This window comes from Mus caroli, chromosome 4, assembly GCF_900094665.2.
Source record: "Mus caroli chromosome 4, CAROLI_EIJ_v1.1, whole genome shotgun sequence".
In the NCBI taxonomy this organism is placed as follows: domain Eukaryota; kingdom Metazoa; phylum Chordata; class Mammalia; order Rodentia; family Muridae; genus Mus; species Mus caroli.
Window position 1 is genome coordinate 91,137,904 of NC_034573.1, and position 23,742 is coordinate 91,161,645.

Below are 23,742 nucleotides of genomic sequence, written 5' to 3' on the forward strand. Positions count from 1 at the left end.
AAGTCTTTTCCAAAAGGCAAAAATGTCAGTAAATATCTGACCACGAGTTCAAACTCTAATGCTTACACAGTAGTAATAACTCTGAGAGGGGGCTCCCACCCACAGGGGGATGGGGTGAAAGACTCTGGGAGGTGGGACCGGAAGGGGGAGCAACATTTGGAATGTAAATAAATAAATTAATTAATTAAAAATAGTAGTAATGAAAACCAACTATTTACTTTAAGGGCCACTCGAAAGCTGGCATAATAGTTCACATTCATAAGCACAGGATGCAGGAAGTAGACCAGGAGTTCAAGATCACCTTCAGCTACAACAGTGAATTTAGAGCTGGCCTAGGTTATGTGAAACCCTAGATACCAAGGATAGGAAAAATTCAGTTAGCTGTGCACCCAACACAAATGCTGTTCTTGCACAGCATTCAAAGGCTGCAGTCCATCGCTATCTGAGTAGCTTTAATTGGGAAGGAAGAAGCACTAGGCGGGGTGCAGTCGCTATTCTGGGATCCACTGGCAGTCCTAATAAAGCACACCTGCGCATTTCCACCACAGCGTTAACAGCACAGGACTGGGGCTGCTTTTCATTTAGTGTCAGCATGTACTCTTGAAGCTCCAGCTCTGAAACTAGCTACCACAGTACTTCAGTTACTCAATTACTAAGTATGTATTACCTGTTTGTAGCAGGACTTTATAAGGCTAAAAACAAACCCCCTGTCCATAACCGACAGCAGGTCATTGAGAAAGAAGGCAAGGCTTGTGTTGAGTCTCTCAACCATTTCTGTATCCTAGGAGACAGAATAAGCAATAATAATGATGATGGTGATGAAAAAGGCACAGCGGTTGACTCTCAGCCTGTAAGAGACATCCGTGGGAAGTCATCATCACCTTCTGAAACCGAGACACGACATCACCAGCAATTGTGCTAACCAGGGCAGCAATATCATCCATAAAACGTTCTGGAAAACGGCTTTTCCTCGGAGCGTCGAGCTTATCATTAAAGTACAAGTGGTGCACCATGCTCTTTACCTGTAAAAGGATACACACCACCATCTGGGATATTGTTTATGCTTTATTTTTATGACAGTATATTGCAATATAACCCAGATTAACCATGAGTTCTCAAGCCTCTCAGGTCTTCAGATTGCATGTATGTTCTACTACCTGGCTTAATTTTAAGTAAATTGTAATGGCTATAAATATTCTGGCTATTTTAAAAATATACCATGTAATTTAGCAGTCAACTAAAACAGTTTTTGATTTCCCAATGTTTTGAAAATGTTCCTTAAATATCTTCTATATGCCAATGAAATGTCGAACATAATAAAACCTTTCCCTTTTACTCACATAAATTATTCTGTCATAACTTCACAGCGTAAGAACAACTTTAATCCAGATATTATAAGACTCACTCAATTTTTCACCCCGCTGCCCTAACTTAGAAGCCTCCGATAGTTAGAAAGCCTGCCATCACTGTAGTCATCAACAGCTATTACATGAAGTGTCAGTTGATCATTGTAAGTGACTTCAGCTTACAGAATGCTTTTGGATACATTTTCATTATAACACTAGTAATGGTAAAAAAGAATGTAAGCATTTACATTTAAAGAGTTAACATGTTGATAGCATGCAGCACAATCAAATCTTTTTTTGTTGAGGTGACAAATGAGCACAGGGCATTGCATGATGGGCAAGACCTCCACTGCCTGTCTGTATCCCAGTGCCCTGGCCCCACCCTACATTTTAAACAGCGTCTCATTACATAGCTCTGGCTAGCCAGGAATTCCTATGCTGTCTCAACTGGCTTCAAACTCAAGAGATGTGCCTGCCTGCCACTGGGGTGTGCACTACAACTCCCAGAATCCAGGCTTCTTGCTAAAAGGCCCTGGGATGAGAGGGGTGTGCCACCAAGCCCAGCTACAGCCAACTCTTCAACTGTCATCTCTGGACTCACATTTAAGAAATCTGAACACACATGGCAGACTTTTGTTACAGCCCAAATTGCCAATTCCTATCTTACAATAAAAGTATGTGAGTTATAAATTTGATATTGATATTCTAAGAGAAAATGAGCTTTTGGACACACATATTCCCAGGTTTACCTTTTCTGTAGATTAGTAAACCTATAGAGAAAAATGCTTTGTATCTCAAATCCAGGCAACAGTCAGTGCTACTGAGCTGTATGCTGTATTCTAAAAGACCCTTTAACTTCCTTCTCTCTTCCCTCCCTCTGTCCCTTTCCCTCCCCTTCATACCTCCCTCTCTCCCCCTGTCCTCATTTCTTTGTTTTGGCTTTTGTTTGGCTCCTTATTTATTAAATATTATTTTTGTTGAAATAAAATGATCCCATGATCTGAGCTGTCTAGTCCTAAGGGAGAAAACTAGAGGATTGCTAGGGCCAGAATGTCAGGACTTGAGTTATAGTCCTGCTACCTACAGGATGTGTATACTAAAATGTCACTTAACCTCTCACGGCCTCAGTAACAACAGGCCTGCATAGTCACCAGATAAGCACTTACTGCTCTGCTTCATTAAGAGGTCTGCATGTATATAAGTACAGCCATGTTTTATATGACATGAACAAAAATTAATCGGTTTGTGTATCATTATTGAAGTATGCAAAAGGGTTTCTCAAATTGACTATAATTGCATTTCCATGTGTGCTGTTCACCTATAATAATAACAGGATGTATTTATAAAGATCTAATTAATTGTTACAACATCTACAACACTGACTTTATTGACTTGCACAGATTAGCACAGACTGTCACAGATTTCCTTGTGTAGTCAAGAAGAACAAGACAAAATCAAAAGCAGAGATGAAACGAACCTCACACACTCTGATTTTACCTATATTGTGCTGGTACCCATGGCCTATATTTAGAAGCAAATATGTATAATTATGCTTGAGGGCAAACATGGGGATGTAATTTCTAAAATAAAAGAAAAACGAGCTGATACACAATTGCTTATGAGTTAGAAAGTATTAGAGAACACGTTCAGTTTGCTTACCATCAGCTCAAAAAAGAACCAGGCTTGCTGCAAAGCCGACTCCCGAACGCTGCCACTGCAAACGACCCACTGCAAAGCCAGCTCCTCGTGAAAAAGCTATCCAGAGATAAATCACTGTTACTACCAAGCCAGCCCTGCTGATGACACAAACCAAATGACAACACAGGGACAAATGAAGGCGAATGGGACGAAGCTCAACAGGGCACACGAACACTGGATGATGTCATGGACACACCCATTAACGAAACGACTATTTATGCATGAACACAGTGTGGTATGTTCAAAGCTGAAAAATTACATGTTATCTTGGAGTAAAATGTAATTTTAAAAGGACAGGCAGGAAACAACTTCCTAAATTGCACTTGCAAATGAAAAACTAATACAAAACCTCACAACTACAAAATCGATTTTGTATGTATTTTAAGTATATTTTTGAACATATATTTATCAAGTTTGCTGGTACAATTTAGGAAATACCATTACAAATTTAAACTTTTCTATATGCTACTAAGTTCCAAGTGTTTAAGATGTATTTTTAAAAAGCAGAAAGTTTCTGATAATGGATATGCATACAAAGCACTTGCAAAGTAGCAGAGACTGCTATGAAAGGCCTGACAGGGCTGTGCACAAGGGCAAGTCAGCATCGCTTACTAAGAGTGAGAACTTTGCTAACTCATCTTCCTTTCCCTGGAGATTTAAAACAAGACAGAAGCAGTTACAGAAACAGAATTAAGAGCTCATATATTTTTCTGGTATTAAATTTTTATGATCTTATTTGAATTAGTATATTCTACAATCAATTCCAAGACTAAAAACATTTTCTTAATGAAAACAAACCCTGAACAGCAGTGGCATGGCCCAGAGGCTCCAGACCAGCACTGTTTATTCAAATGTAGTTTTAGACACAACAAAATTATTTAAGTATCTCACACTGGTTGTATGAGGAAACTCTTAAGTTTTTAAATGTTGGAATTACTTTCCCCCTCTGTCTTCTTATGAATCTACCTTTTTAGTTGGTAAGCGTCCCGTTAATGTTTGTAAGAAACTTGACGTCTCTGTGTGCGAAGACATACGATTACAACTTCGATCCATAGCCTATGGGTGAAGGTGAACGAATGGCGAGAGAACATTAACACTGTTGAGGGTCTCAAGTCACGGGCTACGCTCAGTTTCAAACATTTAGGCTATTTCTGATTGCATTGCGCTATTTTAAGCTGCATTAAAAGCAGTATGGAATCTGCTTCTTTTTTTTTTTTTTAAGGATTAACTACCTTAGTGATTATGATACAGAGTGCTGCAAAGAATGAAACTTACCTGTGTAATCTATACATGCACATATCTAGCGGAAACATATAAAAAGCAAAAACATACTTCTCAACTGCTGTCTGACAAAAAACATAGAAATCAAGAATTTTGTACTCAATAAGGGAAATGAAAACTTTCAAAACATTACCTTTTTATTAAAAATATACCAATTAAGTTTGTCATAAACTGTGCATAATATAAGTCAGTTATAATCTTAAATGGGAATTTAGAAACTTTATTTTTTTCTATTAAGAACATTTAAGTTTGTCATAAACTATATGCAATACAATTTAAATCTTAAATGGAGAACTGGATTCTTTTTTAGGAATTAGAGAATTTTTCTTCAAAGCCAATACACAGATAAGAAGTATATTTTGATGCATCATGCAGTTAGTTATCAAGCAACTAGTCTTAAAGTATGTCATAATTATAATAAATTTCATACTTTGCAACACATTACAAATTAAACAGGTTTTCCGCCAGCATTTATCCTTATAGTATACGTACTGTACACCTCATATTTATTTATATTTAACTTAGATTTACTACCAATCTTTCTATTTGGTGATTGTGAAAAAGCGAAGGTAATAAAGGCCACAGGAAATGATATATTTAGATTTAGGTTCAATCAAATGGAAAACTGTTCGATATTTTCTACATAACAACTTCCTACTAAAGAGGTACAAGCCCTGAAGAGAACCTGCTATAAAGCGCTCAGCGCATAAACAGCAGGCACAACGACACTGATATGATGTGTAAAAAGGAGGCAGGAGGAGACAGAGAAACAAGAGGAGAGCATTACTGGTGCAACTGGTGGGTTCATGCAAAGTAGTTGGGGAATGTGCTAGGTAAAAATGCACACTTATAATGACTAAATGAAAGCAAGCCACTGAAACCACAGCATGTACTAGAAGGCAATGTTCTAAAGAGAAGCAGCAGCAGCCAATAAAGAAACCTATAATGCAAACACCACCTGTGTTGATTCTGCACTTGGACTGGGGTTGGATCCCCATGGGGCAGCTTTTGGACCAGTGTTAACCCAGGAATTGGAGCGATCTAAACCCTAAGCACATAACAGAGAGCAGTTGGAAAGGAGAGAAATGTTACATGATGCATGCTATGAATTATCCTTAGAGAAACGCAGAACTCCCAATGCAAACATGGTCTTCATTAGTACTGTTAAAGCAACCCGAAAGATCTCAGGTCCATAGAGAGGGTTAGGTCATCCACATCATCTTATCATATAGCGCAACTTTAAAAAAAAGAAAAGTACTTAAAGGTCATTTCAATGTAAGGTGACTGCCTTAAAGTACAAACCACAGAAATGTCTACAGCATTACCCTCACAAAGCTTCCTAAATATGGTACAAACTCTTAACTGAAGTGAGTCTTAGAGGAAGAAAATAAGCACTCTGCTAGAAGCCCTTACGTTCACTGCATTCCTACTAGCTGAAGCTCCTCTGCAGTGAGAGCTCCACAAGTCTGTTGACCTTTCCTCTTTCATTTTCTTTTAGAAAATAAAAAACATGAGGGAAAACATTATATAAAAGAATAGCTAAATTTGTCCCTTCCTAATAACAACAGTAAATGTGAAATTGTATTTCTTTTTATTAATATTGGTCATTTAGAAGTATGGGTTCTATGTCATATAAATATATAAGAAAAACATTATGTCTCTCTCTAGGAATTGTGTTTTTATCATCACTCTCATTAAATTTTAATATGTTAGTTATCATTAAAGAATATACTGGCAAGTTACTGAAAGAGATTACTGGTTGCTGATGAAGTCAGCTGAGGCCTGACTTCAGTTTCCCAAGCCTAAGATTATTAGAATCATGTAAAGTTGCTTTATAAAATTCATATTCTGTTCTCTATCCCCCAACTTCCAGATTTCAAACTCACCTAAGGGGAGAGAACCTGCTAAATGGAGTTGGAGCAAGTTGTAATGGGTGTTTAGAGGATTTAAGGATAGAAAAGACAACCCAAAGCAACCTGATTAAAAATACTAAAGCCACGAATGTACTAGAGCCAGAAACTACCAAAGCTAAGACTGCTTGGAAAGGAAGCCATGCTGGTGTACTGACCACTAGGTCTATTTAGACAGCCGGCCCTTGGAAAGATTCCCAACAGCAACGGCAATGCAACGGCCCCAGCCCACCATGAAACAGGTCAGTGCGAGTCAGTGAGGGAAGGCCTACACATCAACACATTTTTAGTATCTCAAGAAACGTTTCTGAAAGGGAACTAACCACTGCTTCAAGTTCTGACTTTAGGGAGAATATTTCTCTTCTTTTTTTTCTTCTTCTCAAACACAGAACAGTTGAAGTAACTAATATTAATATAATTATCCATTTTCCTTCATTGACTGCCTAAGATGGGAGATAAGGTTCATACAGACTTTTCTGCTCGCTAATTTAGAAGTCTAAAATAAATGACTTTTTATTCATTTTCTTATTTACAAAGTAGAAATAATAACGATAACCTTCATCATGGTTTAAGGAAGGTCAAAGGGTAATGCCTTGAAGGTGGCAGACACCAAAAGTAGTTTATACAAAAATATTCCAGAGATTAAAATTTTGTATTTGAATGAATTGATTTGTAATGAGTAAGAGTATACTGCCTGTACAAATGTATTATAGCCTTGTTTAAAATTTTCTTTTTAAAATAATGTTTATGGAAATTAATATCAGAATAAATTATCAGTTTGCTGCCATTTATACTTCATAAACACAACACTGATGCTTGAATAGTTGTAATTACACGTCAAAGGCTAAGTAAAGTAAGCCAGGGCTACACAGAAAACCACCTGCTCCTCTCTCTCTAAAACAGAAAACAAACAAAAAAGCTAAAGACAATATGTGGTCGATTAGTTTGTGAGGTAAATAACTTTCATAACTCAAGTGATATAAAATTGAATATATATATATATATACATATATATGTATATATGTATATATGTATATATGTGTCTGTGTGTGTACATCTACCTACCTACCTACCTACCTACCATCAGTCCTTAAACAAATTCATTACCAAAAGATACTAATGTAACAACTTTCTAGCTGTTTAAGAAAAAAAAGAAAAGGTAAAATGTAGCCAGCTGTGTGTGTGTGTGTGTGTGTGTGTGTGTGTGTGTTTGCCTAATACCAATACTATTATTTTGTCTTACCTTGTAGGTAGACAAACCTTTGAGGAGTGGAAGCAGAGCTTAATGAGCTACCCTGGGGTGGGGTACAAACTCTACAAGACATGCAGAAACTGGCAGCTTGGCCTATGACTCTGTCAAGATCGGAACTGGGGGGCCATTCATGGATATTTTGCTCAAGAATCTGGTTTCATATTGCCAGTGTCCTGAGAACAGGAATAAAGTTAAATCTAAAGCTAATGGACTAATTAATTTGTATGACTCAGGAAATGTTAAGATAGGAACAGTCACCTGCTGATAAGAAAACAGCCATTAAAGAGATCAGAACTAATAAAGAGAACCCTGTGCAGCACTGAGACAACACTGTAGGCAACATTGTACTTCTAAGAGGCTCCAACTTGTGAAGATCCAAATTCACTTAAAGAATAACCCTTAAGTTGAGGGATCCAATTCTCAAAATCAATTGCCTAGAAAAATGTCTCCCTGGGATCAGTACACTGAAGCTGAGACACCTATATCCCAAGGAACCCAGGCTACATCTTGAGGTCATCTCCCTGACCATGTTTTTCAAGGCATGAAACTTGAGGGACTGAGAGGGCCATGGAAAGCAACTGAGGCCAAGCAATGTATGATAGGTTGTGGTCCTCGGAGGAGGCCTTATGAGGCCTCTGTGCAAATCCTTGAAGGTAGAGCCTACATTTCAATGGAGACCTCAAGATATTGGAGATGTCAAAACTATGAGTCTAGAGTTGTGGGCATAGAAGAATCTAGCCTTAGAGATTCTAAGGGTTCCAAGGGCCCCAGAGATGGAGGGCGAGTGTTACTCAAGCCTTTTGGAACCCAACTGACTAAATCACAAGTCCAGATGCCAGACACGGAGCCGCAGGATTTGGTGGCTGCTCTTATTGATTCTGGTTTTGCTTTGGTGTGATTCTTTCTTGCTATATCCCAGTTTTTCCATTTGGGGATGGGAGTATTTTTTCTGTGTCATTATATGTGGGAGTTATTTAACCTGCAATGTGGAATTTTGAAGTTTAATTACTGTGAGGATTTTTAAAGCTGGAGTGAATGCATTTTATATTATAACTTGGTCATAGCCTAAAGGATCAAAGGGTAGTAGGATATGGTTTAAAAGTGATTTGTCTGGGTGCCAACTGGCAATGGGTGGACTATGAAGATTGGTATTAATTATCTACTTGACAGAATCTAGAACCACCTAGAGATGGCTTTCTGGGCACATCTGTGGGGTTGTGTTGACTGCACTAATTGGTATGTGGAGACTTTTATGAATTGTAGGCAGGGCCATTCTCTGGGCAGAAGATCCTGAACTATATAAAATGGAGAATGAACTGAGACCTGCATGCAGTCCTCCTTCTCTGCTTCCTTCTTAAAGATCCGAGGTGGGCACTCCTATCACTGTGTCCTCCCTGACATAACCTGCAAGTGTGAACTAAATACAGTGCTTCCTTTTTCTAGTTGCTTGTGTAGTGACATTTTTTCAGAGCAAAGAAAAGAGACTAAAACACCAGTTAACAAGAATTTGACAAGAACCTTAGGCAGACCTCACTAGAAGGAGGTCCTCTAAGTAAAATCCTAAATGATCTCAGAGAGTAGTCACAGGAGGATCGTGCTGAGAGACATGATAAAATTTGACTCAACTTCTCTTGTGTATCTTAACTTGTAAAGCAACCCCCTAGACATCATGCTGTGAACAGAAGGTAGAGTAACAGCAGGGTAACATCTCAAGCCCAGCACATTAAATCAGAGAGGACACTGCCATCTCATACTAGGATGGCAGAGATGGTAAGAAGGCATATGAAAAGCCTTCAGTTCAATCTCCAGCATGGGATGGGGTGGGCACCAGGGAAGAAAGAAAAGAAAAAAGAAACTCAACTAAATAGAAAACCCCGAGGCTCTCTGTTTAACATTTGTGCAATGTGAAAAAGGACTTAGGAAAACAGGTAAGTGGAATTCTTGCGAGAGATCTGTACTGAAAAGTAAGGTGAGGGGGGATTAACCTAGCATTTATAAACGCTCTCAATAAAAAACACTAGGCTTGCAAAGTAAGAGATTATCAGAAAAGGAACTTAGGTAGAAGAACATGAAAAGACAGAAACAGTAAACTCTGAAGAACAACACTAATACAATATAGAGTCTCAGAAGCCAAGCAAACTGAACCAAGAATTTGTGTCAAAGATCCGGGCAGGACTGAACCGGAGGTTCAGAGCAGGGCTGCCCTTGCACAGGCTCTGTGCTGGGCTCCCAGTCAGACAGCTCACAGTGCCTGCAACTTCAGCCACAGGGCATTTGATATTCTTACCAGAGGCATCTTCACTCACTTGCACATACCATACACAAAGACACATAAAAACGTAAGTTAAGATGAAAGAAATAATTTTAAAATCCAAGTTTGGACACACAACTATTGGATTTAGCACAGTGGAGAACAACTGTAATATTAACAAGTGCAGTTTGGGTGGGAGATAGCAGGAAAGTTAATTTAAAAAGACAGCAAGAGTAAAAGAACTGAAGATACAAGGTTTACAAAGTAAACGAACCTAGACACAAAGTATAATGGGCTCTACTTTAAGAGACAGCAGAGCTGGCATGATGGCACATTCCTTTAATCCCAGCACTGGTTCTAGGATACACTCCCTCCCCCACCCCCCCAATACCAGAAAATAGTGTACAAAGTAGCAGCATGAACACTAGGGAGAATTTTTTAAGTGAGAACTAACATGTCTGTCTGTCTGTGAATGAAAATGATTCAGTATATAGGAGAGAACTGATCATTCAGGACAAGAGATCAAAGAACTCCTAGAGTGGGAATCCTGAGTAGGCGGAAAAAAGAAGGAGACTCACAGACAAGAAGACACAATAGACTGTAAGCAAAAGGGAACCTCACATCTCCCTTAAGCGGAAGACAAAAGCTGGAGGACACAGTGGTCAAGACTAAGAAGGAGAAGGTATTAGGTGGTCTGTGGTAATAACCTATGGCAGAATGAAATAGTGAAAGGCACATGGAATGTCTGCCTGCCTGGAGCATGGGGGACTTCAGATGAGGCTAGCTGCCATTTTCAGGACACAGAAGAGCCAGTCCGTTGTTTCTAAGGATGGTTTTAAGTTTGAGGAAAAAAAAGAGATATTGAGGTTTGATTGTGACAAGAACACATGACTGGTTCTGACTAGTTATGATGACAAGGAGGAAGACAGAACATTTGGAAACTCCTCCCTCTTTCCTCCTGAGGAAAACAAGACTAAGTGAGTGGAAGCTGAAAAGGAAAGCAAATTCCTAGAGGTGGGACACTACAAAGAAATAAGGGTGACAAAATGCATGAAGTGAAACCATAAAGGCTAAGTGACTGGTCCTGAGGGAAGACTCATGGGAAGATCACGATTAAGACAAAAGATGCCACCTCTAAGGGGAAGGAGATATGGCGTCATAACCTAGACAATGAAGTAAGAATAAATTAAGAATAGGCATACAAAAATTTAGACTCCTTACATTTTTATAAGATAAAAGTATGTTATTAACATTAAGGAAAAATATGAAAGTAATGTACCAATTTTTCAATGAAAATGAAAAGTGTAAAACTACTTAAAATAAAGCTTAATTAGATCTCAGTTGGCAGCACATACCTGTTATCACAGTACATGGGAGGCTGAAGCAAGAGGAACAGGAGTTCAAAGCTACCCTGGGCTACATAATGAGACACTGTCTCAAAGAAAGAAAACTTAATTAAGACATGCTGTGATGACGTAAAAAAAGAAAAAAAAGAAATTAGTATAAACACCTACATATACATGTGTATACTAATTTCATATATATTTGGACAAGTTGTTACTATGTTTCACTTAATGATTTTCTTAAAAAGCAAAATGAATACCAAGTAATATAGACTTCCTTGTTCTAAATCTTGAAGTTATATAAGAAATATAAAAAGAATAATTGTTAAACAAGGCACAATGTATAGAAATTAAGAGATGTTTCTAAGGTAGAATCTTGAGAAATATGTTATCTAGCTCTGGACAACAAGTCCTGTAGTTCTCAAGCAGAAGTCACTCTACTGACTATGAATAAACTCTGCAGTACACTACTGCTCAGTACTTCCCTCTCCTAAACAACAACAACAAATTGAGGACAAAAATAAGGTTAAAAAATCTCAGTACTTTTCCTAAGCTTAAATTCAGAGATATCTTTGTATTGTAAATGTAGAAAAGTAATTTTCCTGAATATTTTTGGTGTGATAATAATGGAGGTTCTGAGTAAAGTGTTGGTGGGTCTTATCCTACTTGGCCCCTCTCTTGTCTAGGTTAATTACTAAGCATGGTTAAATAATCACACTCTCTAGTCCTAGTGCAGTTCACCCAGGGTGAATGTACCCAGGGCAATGTAACTCTCTTACCAACCAAGGCCAGGAACTACTCTGGATGCTCTCCTGAAGGAGGCGCTCACACAGCAAATCACTGAAAGCACATCTATTATACACATCAGTCACACAGGTCCCTCCCATGCTATAGAACCAATCTAACAAATTTTCACACGAGCTATCAGACAAGTTATATGTGATGACTTATCATGAACACATTTTAGAATTTAGCACATTTATTTTTTAAATGCACAATCTATAGACCAGTTTATAAAAACAAACATATTTAATAGAAATGTGTAAGGTATTTACTGACAAAATAGGAATATTTCTCTTTTTTCTAACTCAAGTAAAATAAAAAAAATTCATACTTACTTTGAACTTAAATACCTCTTAAAATTAAGAATAAATCAAATACTTCAATAACTCTCATAAGTGGATAGCATGTCCTCGGTTTACCTTACTGCCAATGATTGACCGAACTTCATCATCTGGTGATGTGGGAGTCCCAGATATATCTGGGTTACTGTTGCTAAGGCTTCGAGACCGATTTAAGTTAAGGCTCGCAGGTCTCACTGCAGACCTTGCCATTGTGGCATAATGCACTGATCCTCCCAAACCCCCGGGACCTAGAGTTGCAATAAAGAGCACATAATTAGTAAGAGAGGACCCCCTAAAATAACCACTTTACAAAATTCCACAAAAATTATAAATTGCTTTACTTTCTAAATGAAAATTAACACATATTCTTTTTTTAAAAGAAAGAAATAATTAGAAGTAAAATCACTCAAGATCCATTGACAGCTATGTGAAGTTCTACTTTGTAGCAGTTGACACAAACCATATGGATCATAAGTAAAAATCATTGTCTTAAATGTTTCAATATTTCATGAACAGTAAAAAATAAAACAAATAAGAAACATACAAACACCACCTTTACTCAACATAGTTGTGTCTTGGACACAAAATATGGCAGCTGCTACTGCTTCTGTTCCCGTTTTGCTCACACTTTCTGCTCTGCCCCTTGATATATGGTCACTACAGGGACATCCAGTTCATTACCAACATCAGTTAAATGAAAGTATGTCTTTAATTTCTCTATCTTCATAAGTGATGTGAAAAATAAAAAATAGCATCTTTGTTTTACATCTCACAGACACACACACACCTAAAGATAATTCTAAAGAGCCTCGATTATAAAAACAAAGAATTCCTTTGTCTGAATACAATCGAGCACTATTTATAAAAGCAAAAATAGCCAGCAATTATATTCATTATATGCATCTTTTCTGTGCATGTGTGTACACATGTATATTCTATGAACATGTTTGGCTTCTTATGATTGGTTTTGAAATCAAACTCAGGTCCTCATGGTTGTATGATAATCTTTTTACAGAATAAGCCATCTCCCCAGCTCTCTCTATGTCTTTGAATTGTAGAATATTTTACAATGTCTTATTGAAGATGATACAAATCTCCAGCTAATTAATGTGTATGTGTTTTTTAGATCAGGGCAGGAAAAGGGTTACATGTCAAACGTGCGAAATCTTACTACTGAACTAAACAAAAAGGCAGATGGAGACGCATTCTGGGCGCTGTGCTCCGGAAGTACCTCTACCACTCCCAAGCTCAGAGTCTCAAGTTAGAAAGCCTAAAATACACACAGTAAATCATGGGGCAGGAGAGAAGACCCATTATTTCCTATTTTCACAGCAAATAAAAGAAATTCTAGGCTAAAGCTTAAACCAGTAATGTTGCCAATGGCTGCAAAGGGGCATGGACTATCATCACTAGAGCTGTGTGACTGCTTGTACAGCAAACAGGTAAGCAGTTTCCAAAGCTCAATAATTAACAAATTAAATGGAGACTCAACTATCCCTCACAAACACCACTATCACCAACATTATACAAAAGACAAGAAATGACTTGCGGCTTTATTATTTAGAAAGCTTAAGTTATTTTACCGGTCATGAAGAAATTGGAATTTTTCGAGACAACCAATTTTTATATTACTATAGACATTTTAAGGTTAATAGAAATTAGTGTACAATGTGCTTCCTTTTTAAATTTCATTTTATTTTATATTTTATTAGATATTTTCTTTATTTACATTTCAAATGTCATCTCCTGTCCTGGTTTTCCCTCGGAAAACCCTCATCCCCTCCCCCCACTCCCTGCTCACCAACCCACCCACTCCTGCTTCCTGGACCTGGCATTCCTCTACACTAGGGCAAAGAACCTTCATGGGACTAAGGGCCTGTCCTCTTACTGATGACCGACAAGGCCATCCTCTGCTACATATGTGGCTGGAGTACAATGTGTCTCCTTAAAAATGTCCAAAACCACTCTGAATGACAAAGAAAATAATAAAGACTATTAATTTTAACAAGAAATGATAAAATGCTTTCAGAGATGGATGATGAGACTGTCAAGGTTCACTTCCAATAATTAATTTAGCCAACTCTCCAAATCAACTTAAAGGAAGATGTATATAAATGATGTTTTAAAAGGAAACATATCCCTTCGATGGCTAAGCCAGCGAATGTTCCTTAGTAGAGAGTGAATAAATGTGATGAATGTGTGAATCACACCATGGACTAGCTGAGTACTTCAGTCTTGGCAAGAACACTTCATGAAAGAGAGTTTAGTACTAAGAGGAATAAAATACCTGGCGAAGGTGAATTAGGGTAAGTATTTGGCAGGCGGAACACATAATAGATATACGATGCGAGAAGGTTGTTTCTGCCATGCTGGTCATGATTTCCTTCTAAGTTTTTGTGAAGTCGATTTATAATTGATGCCATAGCTTCAAAAGATGCTTGCCCTAGATTAACTTTTCAAAAAGAGGAAAATATTTTTGCGTTAATGTTTTTAGATTTGCAGTTCCACAGGAAAGAAGGCTCTGTCCCTTTTACAAAAGGCTATAAACAGAATGGTAAGATATCTTACATGTATAAGATATAAAAATACTGTACTGATTTTGAATTTTGTACTAGTTCAACAGAAAGTATTCTTGTAAATTTAATTTGAAAACTGTAAATTAAAACAAAGATAATTAGATTAACTAAAACAAAAACACTGCCCAACAGGAAAAAAAAAAACTATTTTGAGAGGTAATACAAAGCACAGAGAAATCCATCTTGTAGACAACCTCAAGAGTGAAATTCTCATTTTAAACATGATTCTAAAAATCTAAACAGCATACAATGTGCACCTATCACTTTTAAAGAAATTTAAAATAACAATGAAATTATTAAAAACAATAATATGAAAAGAGAGTAATAGGTAACAACTTGACTGAAATTATCAACTCTGAAAGAATTAGAAGAGGGAGGGGCTGTAAAACTGAAGGCAGCAGAGCACCTAAAATGACAAAACACCACCCACACCACCCTCCATGTCGACACATTGCAACAATTCTTTAAAACCAGGGGATTCCGACAGCACATTGAAGAACTAGGTAAGCAAGAGGCCACCAGAACAAGGTGTCAGTTCTGTGATTATTCATTTAATCATGACAGAAAACTATGGACAGCTAAATGAGGCCAGGCAAGTTTCTTGAAGGTTAAATAGTGAAATGGCCATTTACAAGATAATGAACATGGACTGAACTAGGAGGAGAGCACAGAGACAGAATCCTGAGACAGCTTAGCAACTTCCTGGTTCCGGGGTAAGTCCTTTATTTCTTTCCCCTCATAGTAATTATTCCAAATCAACAGAATCCTCTCCAAACCCAGGTCCAGGGGCTGGAGAGATGCTCAGGAGTTAGGAGCACTGACCATTCTTCCCAAAGACCAAAGACTGACTCCTTCAACCCACATGGTAGCTCACAACCAACTTTTAACTGCAGTTCGAGGGCATCTGATACTGTCTTCTGACTCGACAGCTACCAGGCATGCATGAGGTACACATACATTCAGGCACTACACTCATACGCATAAAATAACAAATAAATTACATTTAAAAATCCATCTTACTCACTTAGCAATTCTTACCTTCTATATCACTCAGAACATGTACAAAGCATGAAAGGTCTCAAATCTACCTATAAACTTAATAGAAAGTAAAACTCCTATCAGCTTCCCAGGAAAAGCAATATCCCTTCCCCAGGAGAAATCTAACTTCACTTTCATTTCCTGAACCTTCGTCAATGGTTAAATCGTTTCTCACTCCATTATCTTGTTTTTGGTTTTTTTCTTCCTATCTTGCACATGATTTATCCCAGTAGGTAAAGATGCTCACATTAACTTTTTATTTTCAGCTTATGTGTACAAATGTTTTGCCTGTATGTATGTTTATGTATCATTTGCATGCCTGGTACCTGCACAGGACAGAAGAGAGTGTTAGGTCCTCTAGCTGGAGTTGCAGGTGGCTGTATGCCTCCATGAGAGTGCTAGGAACTGAATCTGGATCCTCTGGAAGAGCCACAAGTGCTCTCACCTGCTGCACCATATCTCAGCATCTTCCAATCTACTCTTATGCTTCTCTCAACCCAGCTTTCCCTTCTAGCCGAACTTCTTGATTTCTTCCTTCATTAGACCAAACTGTTCTTAAAATCTTTATCAGTGGACACCTGTTAGGTATGAGATATACTCTGGAGCCTGTTGCTTGGGCTGAATTTTGGCTGTGGTAATAACTGAGTGACTTTAGACAAAACTTGAAACATGTTAGCCACTGTGTTCGTCTGTGAAGGGGTGATTTGAATGAGAAGGGCCCCCACTTGAATGCCTGGTCCACAGCTGATGCAACTGTTTGCAAGGATCAGGAGCTTTGTTGGAGGATGCGTGTCACTGGGGTTGCGTCCATACCATTCCCAGCTCTGAGCTACTGCTCCAGCACCATGCTTGGCAGTCTGCTGTCATGCTCCCTGCTATGATAGTCACAGACTCTATCCCACTGGAACCATTAATTAAATACTTTCAAAGGACAGTTGCCTTGCTCATGGTAAAGAGTAACCAAGACAGACTATCCAAGCAGGCTGAGAGGATACATACAAAGTGAAAATAAAGCACACAGTACTATTTTGATCAGTGCCTTGCAATTTATTATTTATTTTATTTCTAAAATCTCAAAAAAGTACTAACTTTTTGTTTGTTTGTTTGTTTTTTTCGAGACAGGGTTTTTCTGTGTAGCCCTGGCTGTCCTGGAACTCACTCTGTAGACCAGGCTGGCCTCTGCCACACTCTCCGGTCGAGTCAGCTTGACAGGCTGAGGCTTGGAAGCTACTCATGAGGCAAAAGAGTTTCACGGAAACTCAGTCCTGAAGTCTGGCGTTCTCTCTAACCCATACATTAATTTTCCATTCCCACCTTAGTCTAGTGTGTGGATCCACGTGCTCTCTTTTTTATCCTATTATAAGTGCCTTTTAAGATTAAATTCTGACATAGCTAAAGCCAGTGTTCCAAGATCCCAGAAGCTGCCAGAACTTAGAATCCTGTGAGAAGGCAGCAAGGAAGTTAATCTATTCAGTAACTAATTAAGCATTACAATAGACGGAGCCAGTGGCTCAACTGGTCTGCAGAAAGAGCCTGGGAATCTCACTGAGATAGAAATCTTTAGTACAGGCTACATTGCATACCAAAAGCAAGTTGGTATACTCTCCAGACAAATGGAGATTCTCCAGATAAGATAAGAATTAGCAAGGCCAGGCTGGTGAGATGGTTCAGTGGGTAAGAGCACCCGACTGCTCTTCCAGAGGTCCAGAGTTCAAATCCCAGCAACCACATGGTGGCTCACAACCATCCATAACGAGATCTGGCGCCCTCTTCTGGAGTGTCTGAGGACAGCTACAGTGTACTTACATATAATAAATAAATAAATAAATAAATAAATAAATAAATAAAAGAATTAGCAAGGCCTAGGAATTTAGGAATCTGTGACATTGCATTATTCTTGAGGCCTGCCAAGAGCAGAACCCCCTGGTGCTATTAACACTAAAGTGTGAAAATCTTGCCTATCACTAGGCTGATCCTAGGCTGGACTGCTTATCTTTATTGTAAACATTTACTTGGTTCCTGCAATTCCTTTCAGAAGTCATTCCTTTGTATCTGGTAAACTTCAATGTACCTTGCCTGATGTGACTTGCAACCCCTTGTATTCTCTGTACTATAAAAAGTCTGATGCTCGACCTGAAAAATACATTCAGATTCAACACAACCTCTCCTGTGTGCATCTGTCTGTCAATTCATCCAACGCTTTGCCCACCTGCCCGAGAGACCCGTTCCACTCAGACACAGGGACCCAGAGGGTTTGTGGCAGGCCTCAAACTCAGAAATACGCCTGCCTCTGCCTCCCAAGTGCTGGTATTAAAGGCATGCACCACCACTGCCTGGGCCTAACTTTCTTTTCTTAAAAGCCATCCTAAAAGTAACCGTCCTCTGTCCTTGTTCTATCCTCTCACCTTAGTATTAGGGGTTTTATCACTTTGGGTAAGAAGCTGTGTATAAGCCCATCTCTGCTTTAGATCCTTCTACTTTCAACCACACAGTGTATTCTGTGTGCACTCATGCATGTGAATGCAGGTGCACTCATGCATGTGAATGCAGGTGCACTCATGCATGTGAATGCAGGTGCACTCATGCATGTGAATGCAGGTGCAGGTGAGTCACAGCACAGCTGTGAAGGGTGCACATGTGCCGACAGCATGTGTGAGCTCAGAAGTTAACTGTCTTCTACCTTGTTTGTTTTGGGTTTTTTCAAGACAGAGTTTCTCTGTGTAGCCCTGGCTGTCCTGGAACTCACTCTGTAGTAGCTGGTATCAAACTTATTGATCACCTGCCTCTGCCTCCTGACTGCTGGGCTTTAAGGGAAGTGCCTAGCTGGGGTTGTTTGTTTGTTTGTTTTGAGTCAGGGTTTGTTTGTTGTTTTTCTTCTGTGTGTGCCAGAGTAGCTGACCCATTAGCTTCCAGGAAGTCATTTTCTCCAACCTCCACTTCCTAAAGTAATACAGGCACTGCAGACACCTACTCTATGCATTTGGCTTGTGTATGGATGGGGTCTTGGAAATGTGAACTTAGGTCTTTCACACTTACTGCACTTTTACCCACTAAGAAATCTCTCCAGCCCTGGGATAGTGTGCCTTTAAAAGTAAAATTTGGTCATGTTCCTTTCTTAACTGGAACCAGATCTCTCAAAGGCTAATATTTCCTGGTTTCCTAAAGTGTGATAGAAAAGCCTACCTCTATCTCCCCTTTTGTACATCAATCACCTTTTGCTACCAACCCTCTACTTTATAGCTCATTCCTTAAAAGTCTTCCCATAGCTTCCCAAGTCCTTTGTGTCTGTGTTACATCAACGTGTCTCCTTCTCCTTGAAGAGTACTTATGAAATTCTCCTATTCATCTTTGAGTACCCGACCAAGAACTTCCTCCACTAACAAGTGTCCTTAAAAGAATATATATCTCAGAATGTTGAGCAGACATATCCTTAGTGCTACCCATTAATAAATGTTAATAACACAGTAGCTAGTGTTTCTTTCTGGCTCAATTTCTTCCCAAGATTTGTATTTGGAAAGGGTGAAATTGAGAAACAATTATATATTTCAGAGTACAAAAGAATATAGATATAGTGATTTTGAGAAAACAAAGAGAAGAGCTATAGGAAATAGAGGATAACAGATGGATGAAGATGCAAAATGCTACACCGTATGCTCCGTAAAATATAACAGGACTTTCTGTTGGCAGAATAGATACACTGTATGCTCTATAAAATATAACAGGATTATTTTTTGGCTGCTTTTCTTAACTACTCTGTGAGAGCTTAGCAGCAGGGATCAAGCTTTGGACAGTGTCAATGAATATCTGATTTATCCTAAGTGCTTAATAAATATTTGGTGACTGAATGTTAATTTGTTTTGATAGTTTGAGTAAAAGTCTATATATATATTATCACTTCCTATCACATACAAGTCATGCCCTCCCACAACAAGCACAGCAAACAGAAATCAGGATTCTTTTTAAATCTAAGTTAAAAATGCAAAATTATAAATTATAAAGTTCATGATTCATCCCATGTAAATGTAGTTACCTATTTGGCCAGCAATCACAGGCGGTCTCACAACTAAAAGTATGAGTTTATCAAGCAGAAGATGAAGAAAGCGGACTACGGGTTCCAGCTGTGAGGAATTCAAGGCTGAAATGCTGCTCTTCAGTTCACTCTCTAAGTTGTTTTCCATGATCCGCATGTCCCCAATTCGGACTGGGAACATGTGTTCATCCAGAGCATTGACAAGAGCAAAGAATTTGTCTAGATAAGGGTCCTAAAACAAAGAACAAAGAGCTAAACAATTCTAACCACATCAATTCCACCTCAAAAACTACAAAACATTTAACATCTCACATTACTTGATAATGCAAAAAGCTACAAACAAACATACACACTGTTCCCAATGTCATACATCTCTTCTTACTTGTTGTGAAACAGCCATCTCAAATTCCATCAGTTACTCAAGGAATCCTTGAGTGATGAAGGACCTCACTTGTAGGTGGAGCTTGCCTAATTTTTGGAGCTCAGTTCTCATGGCAGGTACTTTAGCAAGCAGTGCCTGTTACTAGCTCACTGTCTCATAGCTCCTACCCTACCTTCCTTCTCACATGGTGCAATACGGGAACTAAATTCTCCCACCCATGCTACTCCCTTGCAGCTGTAGTCATTTGGGGCTTGATGGCCTGAAAGGCTCTTTCTTATATTCCTGGTCGGGGCTAGATGGGCAGGATGTGCAGCAGGGCAGTGGTGGCTCTGAGGCTCCAACGGAAGGCACTGCTACCAGGTCTCTGACACCACAGAATGCTAAGCTACATGTTCTTACAGCAACGGGTCCTCTCCCCAGAGCCTGACTGTCAGTCTTCAGGAGCTTCCTTTGGCCTTCTAAGATTCCTTGTTGATACTTCTCTGTCTGCTATCTGTCGTTATAGAATTCTTTTAACATTCATTTAATAGTAAATCATCTTTAATATTTTGAACAAGTCTGCATGGAAAATGTAATTAATTCAACTTGTCTGCTGTTATACAATGTCCCTCCTTACTGCTAGTAGAGTAAAAAACCTGAACCAAATGATCTCTAAAAATTTTCCACCTGAGATACTTGACTCTGACTTAAAATGAGCTCGAGAGCTTTACAACTCTATTTTGCCATATGCTAGAAATTAAAAATAAGAAAAAGGCCCATAATTGTTTAAAATACATCAGTCACATTTAAAAGACAAAGTACGTAATGGTATTTAGTGAAAAAAAAAGTCTAAATCTGTTTTTAACTAACATATATTCTTAAAGTTTGGCAAGACAACAGAAATGCCATATGTTCAGTTCATCTAAGTGAAATCTGATTATAAAGAAATACTAAAACTCACTTGTGTATGAATGGATGAAACAGCAACAACTTCAACATTAAATACTCCTTTGTGGTTGTCCACCCACTTCATACCAGGTAGAGGGACCTGAAATAAACCAAGCAGAGTGTGCATAGGCTTGCAAAGGCTTCATGACTACAAGTACTATAGAAATACTATTTTTATTTATTCTTTGAGAATCCCGTACATGTACACAATGCATTTTGACTATATCTATCTTCCATTCCCTCCTCCCAACTCCCTTGGAGCCCCTCAATACAAGCCAAGTATATACAGTGGACTTCCTGCTACACACAGCTAAAATTTTGGGCAATATTAAGAAACTGAACATGGAGACTTTAAAAGGTGAAAGAAGAGACAGGCCAGCAAGCTCAGCAAGCAAACACCCAAAAGCAGGTTTCTTGTATTTATTTTTTTTATGCTTTAAAAAATCCAGAACTGGGTGTGAGAGAAAGACACTCCAAAGAGCCAAAGAAGGAACTCTGCCCTAACTAGCAAAGCCCATCATACTTCAGCCATTAACCAACAACCACCCTTGAGACTGATGAAATCCACACAGCCTTGAAGTCTTGGACTATATGAGGGAGAACACAGCCCCTCCTCAGCTGTTCTTTATGTAGAGAGAGAACCTAGTACAGCCGGTAGTCCCTTTTCTTTCCTTTTCTTTTTTTCCTTCCTTTCTTTCTTTCTTTCTTTCTTTCTTTCTTTCTTTCTTTCTTTCTTTTTTTTTTTTTTTCAAGACAGGGTTTCTCTGTGTAGCTCTGGCTGTCCTGGAACTCACTTTGTAGACTAAGCTGGCCTCGAACTCAGAAATCCGCCTGCCTCTGCCTCCCAAGTGCTGGGATTAAAGGTGTGTACGACCACCGCCTGGCGGTAGTCCCATTTCAAATTCCCACATGAAGGTCGAGATTCAATCCCTCGACTGAGTCAAATAATAAAGGTCTGGAACCCAGCTTTATTTTTCAAAAATATTTTCCCCTTTAAAAATATGCAGGTAAAATATATAACATACTTATAAATTCAACAGGTCCACAGTCTGAGAATTGGCAGCATAAATATCAGGGTACTTTTAAAAAATGTTATGTACATTTTTACAACAATCTTTTAAAAACTGCTAATTTAATGAAAATTGAAGGCAAATAAATATGGAATAGGGGATATAATAAAAGATGCAAGTTATTAACATTCCAGCTCTTGGATCAATAGATTTAAATAGCAATTATAACATAAATATTTTGTATAAATGTTATTTTATAGCTAAAATAATAAAATAGAAGTCACCACTGTCCACCAGTAGTGCAAGCACTATTAAATTTAAAACATCAAATACTCAGATCTTCTCACAAGTATGGAAATACGTCTCTAAGATAAGCATCTACAAGTATAAATCATGAGGTAACACAAATGTGTTTTCATTTGACATCGATCAGGCATAAACAAGCAAAACTATTTTAAGGTCCACATAATAATTACACTAAGTTTTATACTTTCTACAAAGAGAAAAATGAAATCTAGCTCCAGGTTGAAACACTTCTACCTCCTAGGAATTTACTCCCTCGAGCCTAACAGACAGGGCTCCTGGGGCGCGTACCAGATGTCTCCACTGTGCTAGACACATTAGTGACTAAGGTCTTCTCATTCTAAAGTTCTAACAGTAGTCAACAAGAATGAGACCAACTTGGGACATCCTATATTAATAAAGGCATCACTAGGCATGCTGCTTTATCAGAAAAAAAAATGGATGTGCAGAAATATGAAGTGGAGCACACCTGTACAGCTCATGTGGGAGCCACAAGCACTGCTGTGGTTTGGGTAGAGAGAATGCCCGGAAGGCTTAGATGCCAAGTGATGGGCATCTGGGGAGTGACTGGGACAGGTGCTTCTATCCTCTTGAGCAGCCTGTTCCCTTGATGGAGTCACGAGAAGATGGCATTATTATGAGGTGGTGGAATTTAGGAGGCAGAACCAAGTTTGATGTGGTTGTCACCGTGGGCATGCTCAAGCGTTCCCTTGTTCAGGACCCTTCCCTCTTCTGCTTCTGTCCCAAGTGAGGAACTCTGCTCTCCCTCCCTTGGAATGCTGTGATGCTCTTTTGCTTTCTCACAACTTCAGAGGAACACAGGCACACAAGCTGAAAGCCACTATAAGCATTTACTTCTTTCATACTGTCTTTCTCATATTTGCCACACAGGTGCAAAGCTGACTCACTCAGCCTTGGGAGTGGTGCCCCACAAAAAGGGTGCATATGGGTTCAGGGGGAGGAACACGTGTGTTTAAAGGAAAACAGTCAAAAGATTGAGAAGATGAAGAGTAATAAAGCTACATTAAAAAAATTTTTAAGGGCTTTAAGAAGTAGTAATTACCAGGTAAAGTTAAAGAAATAGTTTTGTTAGAAAAATAAATTTCTTTGTACTTAAGCATGGTTACATGTAAAGCCCAGCATTAAGACCTGATAAAACAGTAAAGTTTAAATTCATCAAATGGACTGGGGATTTTGCTCAATGGTAGTACATTCATCTAGCATGTAAAAGCCCTGGGTACCATACTCAGCACAGGAAAAGAGGGAGGGGA

At 38.6% G+C, this 23,742-nt stretch overlaps 1 protein-coding gene across 5 annotated transcripts in view; it reads right to left on the minus strand.

Annotated features, from left to right (window-relative positions):
• The window catches only part of Dock7 (dedicator of cytokinesis 7), a 183,354-nt gene that overhangs the window by 48,203 nt on the left and 111,409 nt on the right, over window positions 1-23,742 (minus strand). For 2 of the 5 annotated variants that reach the window (XM_021161214.2, XM_029475729.1), the window contains exons 19-27: window positions 21,172-21,258; window positions 19,850-20,081; window positions 14,493-14,657; window positions 12,284-12,453; window positions 5,284-5,373; window positions 4,011-4,100; window positions 3,006-3,101; window positions 882-1,022; window positions 668-781 (exon numbers count right to left, since the gene is read on the minus strand). In XM_021161214.2, the coding sequence (XP_021016873.1) occupies window positions 668-781; window positions 882-1,022; window positions 3,006-3,101; window positions 4,011-4,100; window positions 5,284-5,373; window positions 12,284-12,453; window positions 14,493-14,657; window positions 19,850-20,081; window positions 21,172-21,258 (1,185 nt within the window). The remainder of the gene's footprint in view (window positions 1-667; window positions 782-881; window positions 1,023-3,005; window positions 3,102-4,010; window positions 4,101-5,283; window positions 5,374-12,283; window positions 12,454-14,492; window positions 14,658-19,849; window positions 20,082-21,171; window positions 21,259-23,742) is intronic. The other 3 variants (XM_029475730.1, XM_029475732.1, XM_029475731.1) reach the window with 2 other exon arrangements.